The sequence below is a fragment of the Cylas formicarius genome, unplaced genomic scaffold (genome assembly GCF_029955315.1).
Source record: "Cylas formicarius isolate icCylForm1 unplaced genomic scaffold, icCylForm1.1 PGA_scaffold_6__28_contigs__length_40554024, whole genome shotgun sequence".
Lineage (NCBI taxonomy): Eukaryota > Metazoa > Arthropoda > Insecta > Coleoptera > Brentidae > Cylas > Cylas formicarius.
The window spans coordinates 28,331,113-28,345,307 of record NW_026844347.1 but is presented as its reverse complement, the minus strand read 5'-3'; the positions used below and the strand labels follow the sequence as shown (position 1 = coordinate 28,345,307).

Here is a 14,195-nt window from a genome sequence, read left to right as displayed (position 1 = left end):
TATTTATAAATTCTTAATTTTATTTTCTTTTCGTAAATTCTTATTCCTGTGATCAAATTAAAAACAATTGACACTGTTTAGTTAATATTGTGAGTTCGGTTCAATAACTTTGTCTTTAAAATTTAACGAATGTTTTAATTTGAATTTCTATGACTCGAGCGCCATCTACCTCGAGATTTATGAAACCTCTAGTGAATCATGTCGAAAGTACGTCATCTCAATACTGTTTACAAAAATTGAGTTGATGAAGTAGTGCAAAGAGTTTATGTGATTTTAGTAACAGAACGGAATCACCCATGTAAACGTTGTGTCGTTAGCTGATTATTTGATTGACCCAAGTTAGCTTATCGTGTAAGTTGTAAACATAACGAGTAAATAACAGGTTAGATTATTATTGTTTAATTATTAAGCAAATTAATTTATTTGTTTTTTGAAATATTACTCCAAAACTTGAAGTTGTATTCACTTTATGCCAACTTTAACAAGTGTTAGATAAGATATAATAGAGATTTTTTTATTTTTCAGTATGAAGAAAATATTTATGATTACGAAATTTGATAGAAATAAGTGGAACGAGCTAAGAAACCTTTTTCCGATCGCTATCATGAAAGAAAAACCCCTTCTTGTCGAGTTCTAATTGAAGTCACTTATTTTTCCCACGTCTAGCCGGAAAAAACTTACCCTCAATACTTTAAGCGCCTCCTCGCATACTTGCATCCCCCTGGAGTCAAACACCTCGACGCACCCCAAATACTTGACCGCAAAGGTACAGGTACCCGATCTAACGGCGCATTCGTCAGCCTGCCACTGGTGCGGTTTTGAGCTTTCAGGGATCCGATCCTTCCGCTTGCGGAAGGAATCCCTAAAGGACCTTCGCAATCTGTCCATTTTGCGAGGGGACCGAAGGCTGCGCCTCTGCAAAAAAAAAAAAACAAAACCATTATTATGCATCAGAAATTCGCGACCGTGAGAAGTAGGTAAACAGGTACAATAAGCGGTAATCACAGCGGCCGTGGGTACCTAAATGAATTTCGCTAATCGTGTAAATCATGGGAACTATCCTAAACATTTATTTTGTATGCGTATCGCTCGGCTCGAATTGCATTTTTGACATTTCGACTGCCGTAAGACTCTACTTATTCGGACTGGTAAAATCATGTGTGAAATATGGTGTACCAGATCTGAAAAATCAGTGAAATCTGGGAAATCTTTGTTACTTGTGAAATCATAACGTACAGTTGGTAAAGATCATACGATATAAGGCTAAGGTAATAAAAAATAGACGATTTCATTTTTTCAAATTCAAAATCAGTAAAATCGTTTAGAAATATGTGGAAGCTTTTTAAAACTTGTGAAACCTTTTGATTGCGTGAAAGCTGATGTACCTATTTTGGTGGTGTTTTGGCTAGACTTTAAAATTTCAACTGAGCGAATACGATATTTCAACCAAAAATAATTATAATTAAATTTGTTTGGGATTGGTATAATAAGAGATTCATAAAATTATTGGATTAATGACTCAATTTTCTGGTTGCGTATAAAAAAAATGTTTAATATCAAATTTATGAGCGATTTTTTAGACACCAGGCATAGGATTGAGCCAATAACGGTTTTCAATTTTTCAGAGTGAAAATATAAACTTCAAATCTTATTGAATAATTGCCTAAATATGGAACAGTAAAATTTATCTTCACGCTTGCACATTTTTATTTCAAGTTCAATAAAAACCAAAATAACTTCGAAATAAATTTAGAATATAAATGAAAAGGATAAAATGATCCCTTGCTGTCTAACCGAAAGTGAGAGCATATTGAATCTTTCACAGCAGGGTGAAAATATACATTTCAAATCTTATTGAATAATTGCCTAAGATCTTTGTAGAACACACAATTTGATGTTTTTGTTTTTCAAAGAAACTTCCACAGACTACTGTAATACTATTTACAAATCTTCTGGATTCCACCTGTGTCGGTTGATGTTGGCTCGAGCTTGCTAACGTTTCGCCAATTATCCTGTTCGCTTCAGTTGGTATAGTTATTCAGTTTCATTTAAGGTTTGAAGAAGCCAACAGAATGATTGGCGAAACGTTAGCAAGTTCGACTCAACATCAACCGACACAGGAGCAATCCAGAAGTTTTGTAAATAGTACAACATTTGATGAGTGACTATCGATAGGACAAGCATACACCTAGGCATTTTAGTTTGGTTATGAAAATCAGAATAAAAACTACGAGGAAGCCATAAAGTTCTTGACAGATAAGGCGAAGGAGAGAAGGGAAGAAGCCAACAGGATGATTGGCGAAACGTCAGTAAGTACGATTCAACAAAAACCGACGCAGGAAGAATCCAGGAGCCTATAAATAAGGAGATAGTAGATAAGGCAAAGCCTTCGCAAAAATATAGAAAAGCGACGACATATAGAAAAAAACTAAACTTTTTTAATTAAAAAAAAATTAAACCACAAAAATTTTAGAATTTAAAATTACAAAATTCTCCTAAAAAGGTGTCCGAATAAGTTGTAAAATTTATTCTGCCAGCGTTTTTATTTTTCTTTCAGTATGGCGAAACTATTTAAACAACAACACGCTTTATATTACGGGATGTCCCAAAATTGTCGTTGGAAAAATCCTGATTAGTTTCTAGCATGCAGGAACAGAATTGAGGAGTTTCGTTATCATTTTAGTCTAGGCAGTGGTATCTTTGATATGATACATTAATTTTACGTACCCCAAGGTTTTGTTAATTAAGGTGAAACAGTTTTATTTTCAACTACCTACGCTGTAATTAGAATTAAATTACTAAATTGCACCTTGGCGAAAATATAAAAATGTTTGAAACACATTGCTAATAGCAAAAAATGATAATGAAGATATTTTAATAGACAAGGGCGTGGCAAAATTGTTTTAATCGCATAGAAGATAATAACATGCAACTATTAGGTTACAATGAATTGAATATTTTCAATATTTACACGAATAGCCAAATAAAAATAGATTTCGTGTTCCGTTTATCTTGAATTTCGGGTTTCTAAATCGAGTCTGGTAAATCTTACTAATGGCTTATTTACATAGCCCTAAATAAAATACTTTACTGTCACCGATTTGAAGAAGTCTATTTTATTATATCAAATGGCAAATAAATTTCAAGTAGCAATCTTTGCTTCCAAGCCTGGAATAAAGCTTAACCCAGTTTTTACATTATTCGATTCAAAGTATCGTTTTTCAAGGCTCTGTACTTTTGTCCCAATTGGATTGCAGCAGAATTGTTACGAAAATAGGTCTCTAAATTATTTAGGTACATGGTGGCATCATTTGCATTTGGAATAGTTCTTTGTTTGGCGGTACCTCTTTGCGTGTTAATTTAGAAGTCCATATTTTTTTATTTTCCTGTTAAACACGTGTTAAACGTTGTCTTGCGACACTGTACTTTCTTAACATTTGTTTTTACCTCGAGATGCATACAGTTGGTAATAAAACATGAAACGACTGCTCTTTGGGTCGATGAAATTGTGCTCTATTTCGGAATTGGCTTAAGCTAATTTTTGCAATTAGAAAAATATTACTTTTAATTTATTTTTAATACCAACCACTTATTTTTAAAATCAACATAAACGAACTCTGGTTCAGTGAATTTGGGTGTACGTTCCTGACTCATCACCCTGATTCACGTTGCCCCATTTGAATGCCAAACACTTTCACAGCTTCTCTGAATTGGCCAGACCGACAGTCAAATGAAATCACGTTTTATGCAGGCAAGAAAAAAAACTCACACGGCTGTTATTTTAGCGAATCGCATGGTTAGTTTTCTTACTCATACTCATGCGATTCAGCATAGGTACTTGCGTTTTCACCGTCAAGTTGATGTAATCCAATGCTACTGGCGTTTCACGCCCATTATTTGAAACCGGTCAAGGCTGGTTAATGTATTCACAATTTCTTACGGCGTAAACAGTTATGGCAAATTTTCGAACATCACTATTAATTTTTGTCTTTCCGGATAGTGCTCGAATTTCAAACATTTTGCACCTGTAGATATATTTTTATTTGTTTTCGTTTTCACAATCTTAAATTTGATTAATTTTATCAACAGAAAATTTCTTGTTTGATTGATCTTAGCGTTACTTCACTTCGTAAAGTGCCATGACCTAATAATTTTTTATTGACTACTCAATTTGCTGAATATTTATTTAGAAAAAGCTGTACTATACCACTGCATTAGGTTTTTAAACTAAGAGTAAGTACCAAAATATTTCGATTTTCTTATCGGAATTATCTACCCATAATAAAGCATTTTCAGTGAATACTCTGTAAAATAGTATATGCAACAAGTTTGTTGGACACCATTTTAGTCACGAATTTGTTTTGACACAATCGGAGTGAGTGCTTTATAACCGAGTGATTGCAAGTTTATCAACGTGTTGCATACTATACCTTTTCTACGTCAATTAGTTTTCTGACCGACTTGTGACGTCAGAGTCAGAACTGATAAACGTAAAAATACCATGGCTACAATTTATCAAAAATATGCGCTGTAAAGCAGTATGAAAAGGCATATATGTAAACCAGTGATTAAAGTAAAGATGACGTAATAAAGTGACGCTTGGGTATTTTAGACTAGGGAGTAGAAAAAATACATTTGTAGTATATATTACAATACCTAAAAAAAATCATTATTTGCATTACGATAGTAATAGAAATTTATGCGGAGCCACGGAATTTATTTAAACAAAAAATATGCATATTAAAATATTTAATATCCGAAAAAACAATCAACAAATGGAGGAGGTTCAGCATATAAAGTATCTATCATTTGCGGTATATTCCGGTACTTATTGTTTTATAAAAATATATCCAAAAAGCAATGGTCTTAAATAAGTACGGCATAGAACACATTGACAAAATAAACAAAACAAAGTCGCTCAAAACAAACTCTAAAGCTAAATGATATTTATCAAACTTGTATAATATCCTTTTTTTATAATTCAGTCACGTTTGAATATTTTAGTATTCATTTAAAACGTAACAGTTTTAACAAATACATAAGGCAAAATAAATAAACTCTTATTTACAGACCACCACAAACCCTTATAATGCCGTCATTGCTGATAATGCTTACGCGTAAGCCATTATCAGCAAATAAATACTCAATACAGCTAACTTTTATTGCAATGGCTCTAAACACTAGCTGCCGACCAATAGGGTAGGTAATATACAACACAGATAAGCACTCACTGGCAAGCACCAAATCGAAGCAAGGCGACAGTCAAAAACGCAGCTCTACTTACATCACGATCGGTCTTAAGATCAGGAGTAACAGAAATAGGAAGCATTAATACCAATTACTCGTACGTAACTTTAAGCACATCTACGCTAGTCCCGAAACTGTAAAATAATAAAAATTATAAATGAGACGTCATCGTTATCTCGACGCGTTTCAATTAATAACATTATTGTGGAGATTTGCGGCAAAATAATGGGATAGTGTTAGCCTTTTACGGTTTAATTATTTTATAAGTTTTCGTAAAGATTAGGGAGAATAAAGATTCGCTTTTTAAAAATGCTAATTGTGCGTCTCAATTCCTCATTATTTTCGTAAACATATGACTATACTATAACTATACACATAGACAGTTTAATGAAACGATGTAGATTCGAAAAAAATAATACTGTTGAGGAAAAAGCGCAACTATGGACATAATTGTAAAATATTTGAAAATTTAAGGTTAAACTGAAGTCGATGGGAGCCCTGTAGCTCACAGTATATTGCAATAAGTTTTATAAAAGTAGGTTTAATCGCGAGCTTGATTTGCTGCTAGCGACTATTTAATAAATGAGCTTAAAATTTTTGGCTACACGTGTTTCATATTCGCAGGGTTGTGGAATCGATAGATCAAATTTTTTGTGTGTCAATTGACCGAAATAATTTTTAAAATACCATGAAATTTATATTGATTTATTGATATTTATTTATTTATATTGTGCGTTACTTTGCCATCGCGTTGTTATGGGAACCAGATGGAGTCGATATTATGAGTATCGTATTCGGATCTTAATTGGAAAGGGTTATAGTTAAATTGGACATCAAAAACGCTTCATAATTTATTATAAAATACATATTATTACTAAATAATGATAGATAACACTCTAAAATTGCAAAAAAAATGATTAGTCAATTAAAAAAGGGTCAATTAAGAATTACGAAATTGGCCGTGGTCAATTGACCAGTCCCAACACTAAATATTGCTATAGCAAATGGATGGGACATCCTGTATACTTTGTCGTGCTGAGTTTAAGAACTTGTGTCTAAATAATGCGTTTTCAGCAATATTAAATTCGTTTTGGTACTTTTAATGATTTTAACGCCTTGATAAAGCCATTAAAGCTAAAAAACTTATTCGTCACAATTTGGATGAACAAAATAAAAATAATAAATATTTTCCCAAAGTTCCAACAAACATTGTTCTTCAAAACTTGCGGACTACATTGACATCATTATAATAATGGCAAACTATAAAACATAGAAACATGCCTAAATGGACTTTATATTTGTTAGTTTTAGAAAAACCTCAAAAATAGGATTTTCTATGTGGTGGAAAGTTTGTAATTGAGTTTTCCGATACCAACTTCTCCCGGATGTAATATAACAAATTCAAATGCTGAAACTTTATAAACATAGATTTCATCCTAGTACATAAGAAGTTGTAGCACGGTTTCAGTCAAGCTCTGAGGAAGCCAACAGGATGATTGGGCGAAACGTCAGCAAGTTCGACTCAGCAAAAACTGACACAGGAGGAATCCAGAAGTTTTGTAAAAAGTAGAGCCACGGTAACAATTTTAAAAATTTTAAAATATTTATTTTATTATATTTTTGGCATTAATGCCCTTTAATGTTACCTTGAATAGTCAACGTTACTTTTTTATGTGCTACTCGTAAGTGAAAATTTAGACCCAGGAGAAATGGCGCTTTGAAGTTAAGGTCAGTAGTTTTGTGATTTTTACACTCTCGTTGAAATGCCAAGCAATGGAAATTGTTGCCGACGCGTGCGCTGGACTTTACAAATTCTAAATATTATTACTCTGAAAACAAAAACTGCATTGTTATTTATAACCCGTCGATATTCCATTTTACACTGAACTGGTTTACTGGCACTTAGCAGTACGCTCTCACCTCTTTCGGAAACTTTCTTACCTTAAGTTTACCGTGACATATTATCTGCAAAGCACTATAATACAGATCCACAACACCAAGTTCGATATTATACAAAATAAATACAAAAAGTATGAGTTCAAATTCATTTAATTAATTTGTGAGATAACGGTACCGTTGACAAGCGCGCAAAGCCGCAACTGAAAATTCCAGTCGTTTGGAATTGGGTTAGGTTTTTTCCCAAACGATACGTTGTAGACCGGATATCCTTGAAGTTCTTAAGACTTCCAAACATGTGTGGTTTGTATGAGGTAAACAGAATATGAAGACCGTTTAAATTTGAAACATCAAATTTGATATACGTCTTCTTCTGCGTTTTCTTTCGGACTTCGTAAGATAGCGTCGGATATAAATTAGCAATTTCGTATGTGAACAATTTTATTACTTACACACACTGGGAAAAGCTCAATCGGAGGTATTGGTTGGGTGCCGCTATATTTCATTTTTAACATAAACAAAGAGTTATATTTTTTAATTAAAACGGGGGGTGATCAGCTTTCCTTTACTTTAGAAGTGGTTTAAGAAAAACATAACGGCGTGGAGCATTTAAATAATGCAAATAAAACCATATTGTACTAATGGAAGAGAAGAAATTTAATATGCAAGAAATCATCTTTTTTTTAATAGTGGGCATACCAGTTCTGAACTTAATGCCTAGGATATTTCATTAATTTTAAAGTAGTCAAGGAAAAAAATGCCGTGATTATTTCTTTGTCAGTCAAACGAGATCAATCCTCTTTAAAGCGGCCACTTTGATGTTTCAGGTTTACCCAGTGTCTTGTATACTCTAAATCATTACAGTTGTAGCATTTTTCTTGGATTATAAGTGGAATATAATGCCAAAAATTTCAAAATGTGGAATACAGTGTACCGAGCTCTGTACTTTACTTCTTTTTAATCGGTTGGGCAAAATTTCTTTTTTTTTTTCGTATAAAATTATAAAACTGTGGAAGAATGCTATAAAATTCTCTATTTTTATCAATTTTATTATTAATTTCTAATTTAATAAGTTATTATCAACTTCTTAATATATTTTGATCTTCGATTCGAAATACCTCCATAGTGATGTGTCCAGTGGGTAGACATTATTAATTTTAATTTGCGGGTGAAACAAAATGGCCCTCTTTTTATTCTTATTACTTCATTTTCTGATAATCCATAACCATATTATGTATTTCAATTTGTGTCTAAAACGCAATACGCAATAAATTGGTGGTCATCTTTTATTATTATTAATTTATGTATACACCGTAAGTACTCCTATGAAAACCGAACCACATCTATTTCAAAAACTCGGTTCATCGATCTAAAATATATGATTTTCTTCTATTTTCCGTACGCCATAATAGTTCTGACATTTAATAATTAACCCATTAAAATTGTCATTTTTTCAAAAATATTAAACTAAGATTTTCAAATTGGCTTAAATAAATCTTTCGGTTACAGCATACGAAAGGGAAAGTTTAATTTATTATAATAACGACCTGTCAATATACCAATAATTACACAGGAAGCAGAAACAACTGAACGTAGTTAAAATGTTATTAGAACCCCCCCAAATTCCAGTCGGATGACGGCTCACGCGGCACCACATGAGTCACCGTGAAACTGTCTGATGACTGCCGATGAAGATTTTAATTTAGTTATGACCAAACAATGAACCGAACATTTTTAAGCGGTTGAGAGCTCTTTAACGATAGATGTTAATGAATTTTTTTTTCATGTTTTTTTTCAAAAATTTGATATTTTGTGGGTACTTTTTCAATCTATTTATCTAGCCATCATCAGGATTACAGTTTGTTGGTTATCTCCTGGTAAAAAATACGTAGCAAATATTGTATGCGAGGTTTTGCTTAACTAAAGTACGCTTTCCAAATTATAATAATTAGGCTCCTCCATGATTATATCCAATCAAATCCAGTCAAACATACGCATGGCGCAGGAGAATTATCCACCAGACATTAAGCTATTAAAATTATGATATTTACAATTCAAGAATGCATGAATGCAAAGTGCCACCGTTAAAATGCTTACGTTTCGCAATGCTTCGACCTCGATTAAAAAAACACCAACGTCCGTTGAGTATGTGGTTGCCGGGAGGAAACAAAATTTACAGGGAAAACTGCGCAAAACTGATAAAACGATTATAGAGCGAACTAAAAATAAATATTATCGCACCATATTTCTATCTAATGATGCACTATGATCAGTAATTAAAAATTATTTTAATTAATTTAAAGGACAGACTAGACACATGGAAAAGTAACTTTTTCTACTCCCTTCTGTAAAATACCTAATTGAATGCCGATCTAGCCTGCACTTCACCATGCGAGTTTCTTGTCCCACGGATCAGACTTCCTTCGGACAGGTTTGGGAGCAATCGGATGCTTTCGGAGACATTTCCCACGCTTTAGATTTTGACGTTTGTCAATTCTGACAGTCATGTCAGTGAATGTATCTATGTTATTTTGCAAAAATAAAAAATCAGAAAATCAAATACAATTGAGTAGCTAACGTGATTGGCTCGAACCAATTTATGCGAAGCCCATTAAGTAACTGGTACTCATTGATTCATTTAGGTTGACTGCCGGACCTAACATACATTTTAGGAATGACTTGTTTAGTATCCTTTTATTCCGATCTCTTTATGACAATTTTTTATTTTATAGTCAAGGGTCATCAAATAAATTACTCATTCCTCGAGTTATTCTCTTCTCCACTTTGTTCTACGAGTAATTAATTAAAAGATAAGAATAATTTTACTACACATACTATGTTTTAACAACTACTGGCGAGCTTAAAATTCAATGAAACCTCTGGCGGAAAAAAATATTAAGCCACATTTCGGTTTTATATGAGTTTCATGTTTGCGTTTATCTATTACTGTAATAGTCTTCTACAAAACTTCATATTTTACATTACCCGTTACATATAAAAGTCCAAAAGGTCACATTTGTTTACTGTTACCAGTGCTGCCATGGCAGAACAAATTCGCGAATAAATTGTTTATTTAAAAGTGACAGAAAAGGCTCTAAACTAACCAAAAATAAACATTAGTTCAGGATTATTGCAATATACCACCAATGAGGAGCAACAACTCAACAAATTTTTAAAACTCTATTAAGAGCCTAGCCTAACGGCCCAATAGCTACCGCAGGAAAAGATCTAGTTATGTTTCGTTTTATCAATCAATATCAATAGTCAACCTCAGGTTATGCTTATTATGTTATGATGGATTTATTCGAGATTTATACTGTTATTGTATATAAACTGCAATGAACCGCAAAATTATTTTGATTGATTGCTTCCTTTTTTCGATACTTTCCAGCATCTCGTTCTAAATTTATCTCCCAACAATTTGATTGAATAATTTACGATAACTGCAGTGATTACTCATCGATGGCTCATTAAATATTTTCAATACTGACACGTCTAATACAATCTCCTACCAGCGCACGCCATGCTATTTGCATTTTAACATATCATGATAAGTCAAACAAATTTTTGAGAAATGTTTTAGTTAGAAGCGGTTCAGTGTTATGATCCTAAGATCGTTAAGTATTATAACTTATTATAACAAATTATTCTGGTTGATTGTAGAGGTGAATAAAAAAAAAACTTTTTTTTCAGCTCACCCTAAATACATAGTTTATATTATAAGAATTTGGAATAGAAGTGATTCTGCCAATTTAAATTAAAAAACAATCGATAATGTCATTTACAAAACCAATGCGAAAGTAAAACTCAAAAGCTAAGTCTCTGTTGAAGCTGCAAAATCAATCTTCCGTCAATATCAACCTTCGATCAACCACAAGGAAAACGTGGTGATAGTCCGAACACAGTAATTATTGAAGTTAATCCAATATTTTCGATCAACCTGCTTATTTGGTCACGTATGAATCTATCACATTCTGGACAAATGTTTTTGCTAACTAACAGCAACAATTTGTCAAACCAATAGCACTTCGAGATCGCCACTCTTGCCACACCAGCTTACGCACCAAAATCACTCCAGTTTTTACAGTGTGGTGCGCATCTGCTAGTCTGTATGGTGTCGCTAAGGCTTTCGTTTTAGTTTAACGATGATTGTTACGCAATTGATTTTGCAAATTCGACTCGGTCTTCCAATAATAACTCAATGATAATATACATCCCATTATATCTATATAAAACTTTGCTGTACCTTCATGTTCTTCTCCTATGGAGGGTATAATCTACGTGGAAGCATATGTCAGGCATACGAAATAGTGCAAATGTAAAGTCTGTTCATAGATATAAGAAAGTGACTAACTGATACGAATTAAGGAGTCCCGGGCAAGCTGTAAGAATGAAATATGGCCGAACAGGTCCGTACTTTGCTTAGAATTTAATTATTTTGGGTTTTGTTAGGAAAGATACTAAACAATATTTATTTATTTATGTATGTATTTGTTTAAATCTAAAATAAAATTACAAATTATTTTTATTACCAACTTAAATTACTTAAAATTATTCACATAATATATCACTATCGCTATCATGGCCTGTTCTAATTATTATTTGTTCTATATTTATTGCAATATGGATATACGATTGTTCCGCTTTTTCTATATGTTTAACAGAATTTGCCCAACTTTGTCGAGGGAGGTTAAAAACTTCGGTTTCTATAAGTTTGAGGACATTGGAGTTAACACGGGGAAAAACATTGCTACGACGAATGGCAGATTTCAGTTGGTGCCAAACATATTCAATGGGATTAAATATACAGTGGTAAAACTGTATGCCCTAGATTTTTTGCACAATTATCATTATATTTTCTAGGTTCAAGCTTTGTAGAACCTCAATTAATTGCTTTTTGGTATAATCTTCGTGAAAATAAATGTTGTCATTATACATGTAGTTTTGGATTGTTGCTTTTGTGTCACATGAGGAAGGGGTTTTAGTCAACTGTCTACTGTGGTAACTTGCATTGTCCATTACAATTACGCTATTAGGAGGAATGTTTGGAACTAGTTTGTTTTTAAACCAACTTTCAAATAAATCAGCGGTGGTGTCTTCATGGTAATCCAGAGAAGAATCTTTAATATTTTACGCAGAGAGAGAAAGTCCATTTGGAATCCAACTATCTTTAGAGCCAGCATGCAAAATAGTTATTCTTTTACCTCTTTTTGATGGCGCGTTTGTTTTACACTTATCAGTTGAATCAACCCAACCCTTTTCCGGGGTATCATAAGTGTCGAACCCGGTTTCATCCAAGTAAATAATTGGCCTTTGTTGTTCTCTGTAAATCCTATTTTTCTAAAAGATTCCATTAAAACTTGCCTTTGCATTTTTTAAAAATCTAAAACCTATGTGTTGAATACACTTCCATAAGGTATTTCTGCCACATTTAACACCGGTTTCATCTTTTTAAAGCCTCCTAATTAATCTATCTAATGTAGGCACGCTTTGTTCCTCGTATAACTGGTAAATTTTACGCTGCATTGTTTTCCAAACAGTTGATGTTGGAATTTTCGTCAATGTGGCCGTTTCTTCTAAAGATGCTTGCTTGCTGGCACCACGTTCAATGAGAGTCAAATAAACATTGTTTATAACTTTTTTAGTCTCAATAGAATAGTGTTTTCTACATTTGACTACACTAGACTCGCACATATTTTGCATAACTCGTACACGATTCAGCACTCGCTGTATTACACACGAAATAAGAATGATTACTAATAAACTTGAACCAAGTAGTATACCAAACCAAAGAATATTAAGCACAGGTAGGTATACTTATATTTTTCTATTTTCTATATTCTATTACTATTCTATATTTTCTATTACGGATCACAATTTTACCTGAATTTAAATTCCGGTAATAATCTTGTTGCATTGTATGTTAATGGCCATGACCACCTTTGGATAATCCCATTCAAAAGCAATTGGTCACTTTCTTATATCTATGAACAGACTATACCCCATACCTACTACCGCAGACCAATTATGTAGCCAATGATTAAGTAAGTAGCAGCTATACCCAGTTAATGTCATCAATTTATTTTTCCGGAAAAACAAGAGGGCCAGTGAATACAAAAAAAGTAACATTGTCTTTTTTTTTATTAATCAAATATAATATCTATAATAACGTCACACCACACCTACCGTATGAGCATCACCGAACTTGCCGACATCTCGGTTTCTTTCCAAAGGAATGTGATTCGATGGGTGATTTCCCATTACGCCAGCAACAAAACGATACTATTCGAAATTGAAACTCTCTTTGCGAATCGCACAAAAACACAAATTGTCAAAAGTATATCCGTTCAACGGCAGATGTAGTCGCAGCGCTAAGCAGATGCTTCGAAAGCCACCACAGTGGTTCATCGAACTACTTTACCATCGAAATCCGACACAAAGAACTACCATTCCGTTGGTCCATTGTCAACGTACGAGATGCAATTATTACGTAAATGACTAGAAAAACGTGCTTGGTTTCGAGCGAACTGGCTGGGTTCGTTTCTTATCAATTGGAACCTCTTTCTTGGCACCCGACGTCCTTGAAATTACCCGAGGTCACTAATCCCAATATTTTTTAAAAAAACGATAAACGAATTGCCTTTTCACTTAGAGAGCTACGCGAAAACACCTGTAACAGCGACGGGACGTCTAATTTTCCAGAGATTTGAATAATGCGTCAGAACACTAACGGTTTTTCTTTCAATGCGGAAATTACGCCGGACATAAAGAGAAACGACGGAACACGCGATACCGGGAAAGGGCAGTTCCAAGAAGCGAGAAGGTAATGTGTACGCGTCGCGAAAAGAAAAACAAATTCCCGGCGAAGAAAAACGGAATTTTCAGCTCGCTCCCGAACCGGACGTGTCTTCTATACGACCATTATAACGTTTGGATGGAACGAGTGACGGTTAAAGGTATGTCGTATCCCCACACGGTTTCCTACTAGCGGTCCTAAAAATGTCGACACAGGTAAACGGACTACAAATCTGAAGCCTGCGTTAGACAAGAAG

The 14,195-nt window shown here is 33.6% G+C and overlaps 1 protein-coding gene across 4 annotated transcripts in view; it reads right to left on the bottom strand.

Annotated features, from left to right (window-relative positions):
- LOC132703471 (protein numb) overlaps window positions 1–14,195 on the bottom strand; it is a 37,109-nt gene that overhangs the window by 9,487 nt on the left and 13,427 nt on the right. The window contains exons 1-2 of one of the 4 annotated variants that reach the window (XM_060672739.1): window positions 13,330–14,084; window positions 682–915 (exon numbers count right to left, since the gene is read on the bottom strand). In XM_060672739.1, coding sequence (XP_060528722.1) covers window positions 682–915; window positions 13,330–13,404 — 309 coding nt within the window. In that variant the 5' untranslated portion in view covers window positions 13,405–14,084. Of the gene's footprint in view, window positions 1–681; window positions 916–5,284; window positions 5,403–7,188; window positions 7,343–13,329; window positions 14,085–14,195 lie in introns of those variants that run through there. The other 3 variants (XM_060672743.1, XM_060672740.1, XM_060672742.1) reach the window with 3 other exon arrangements.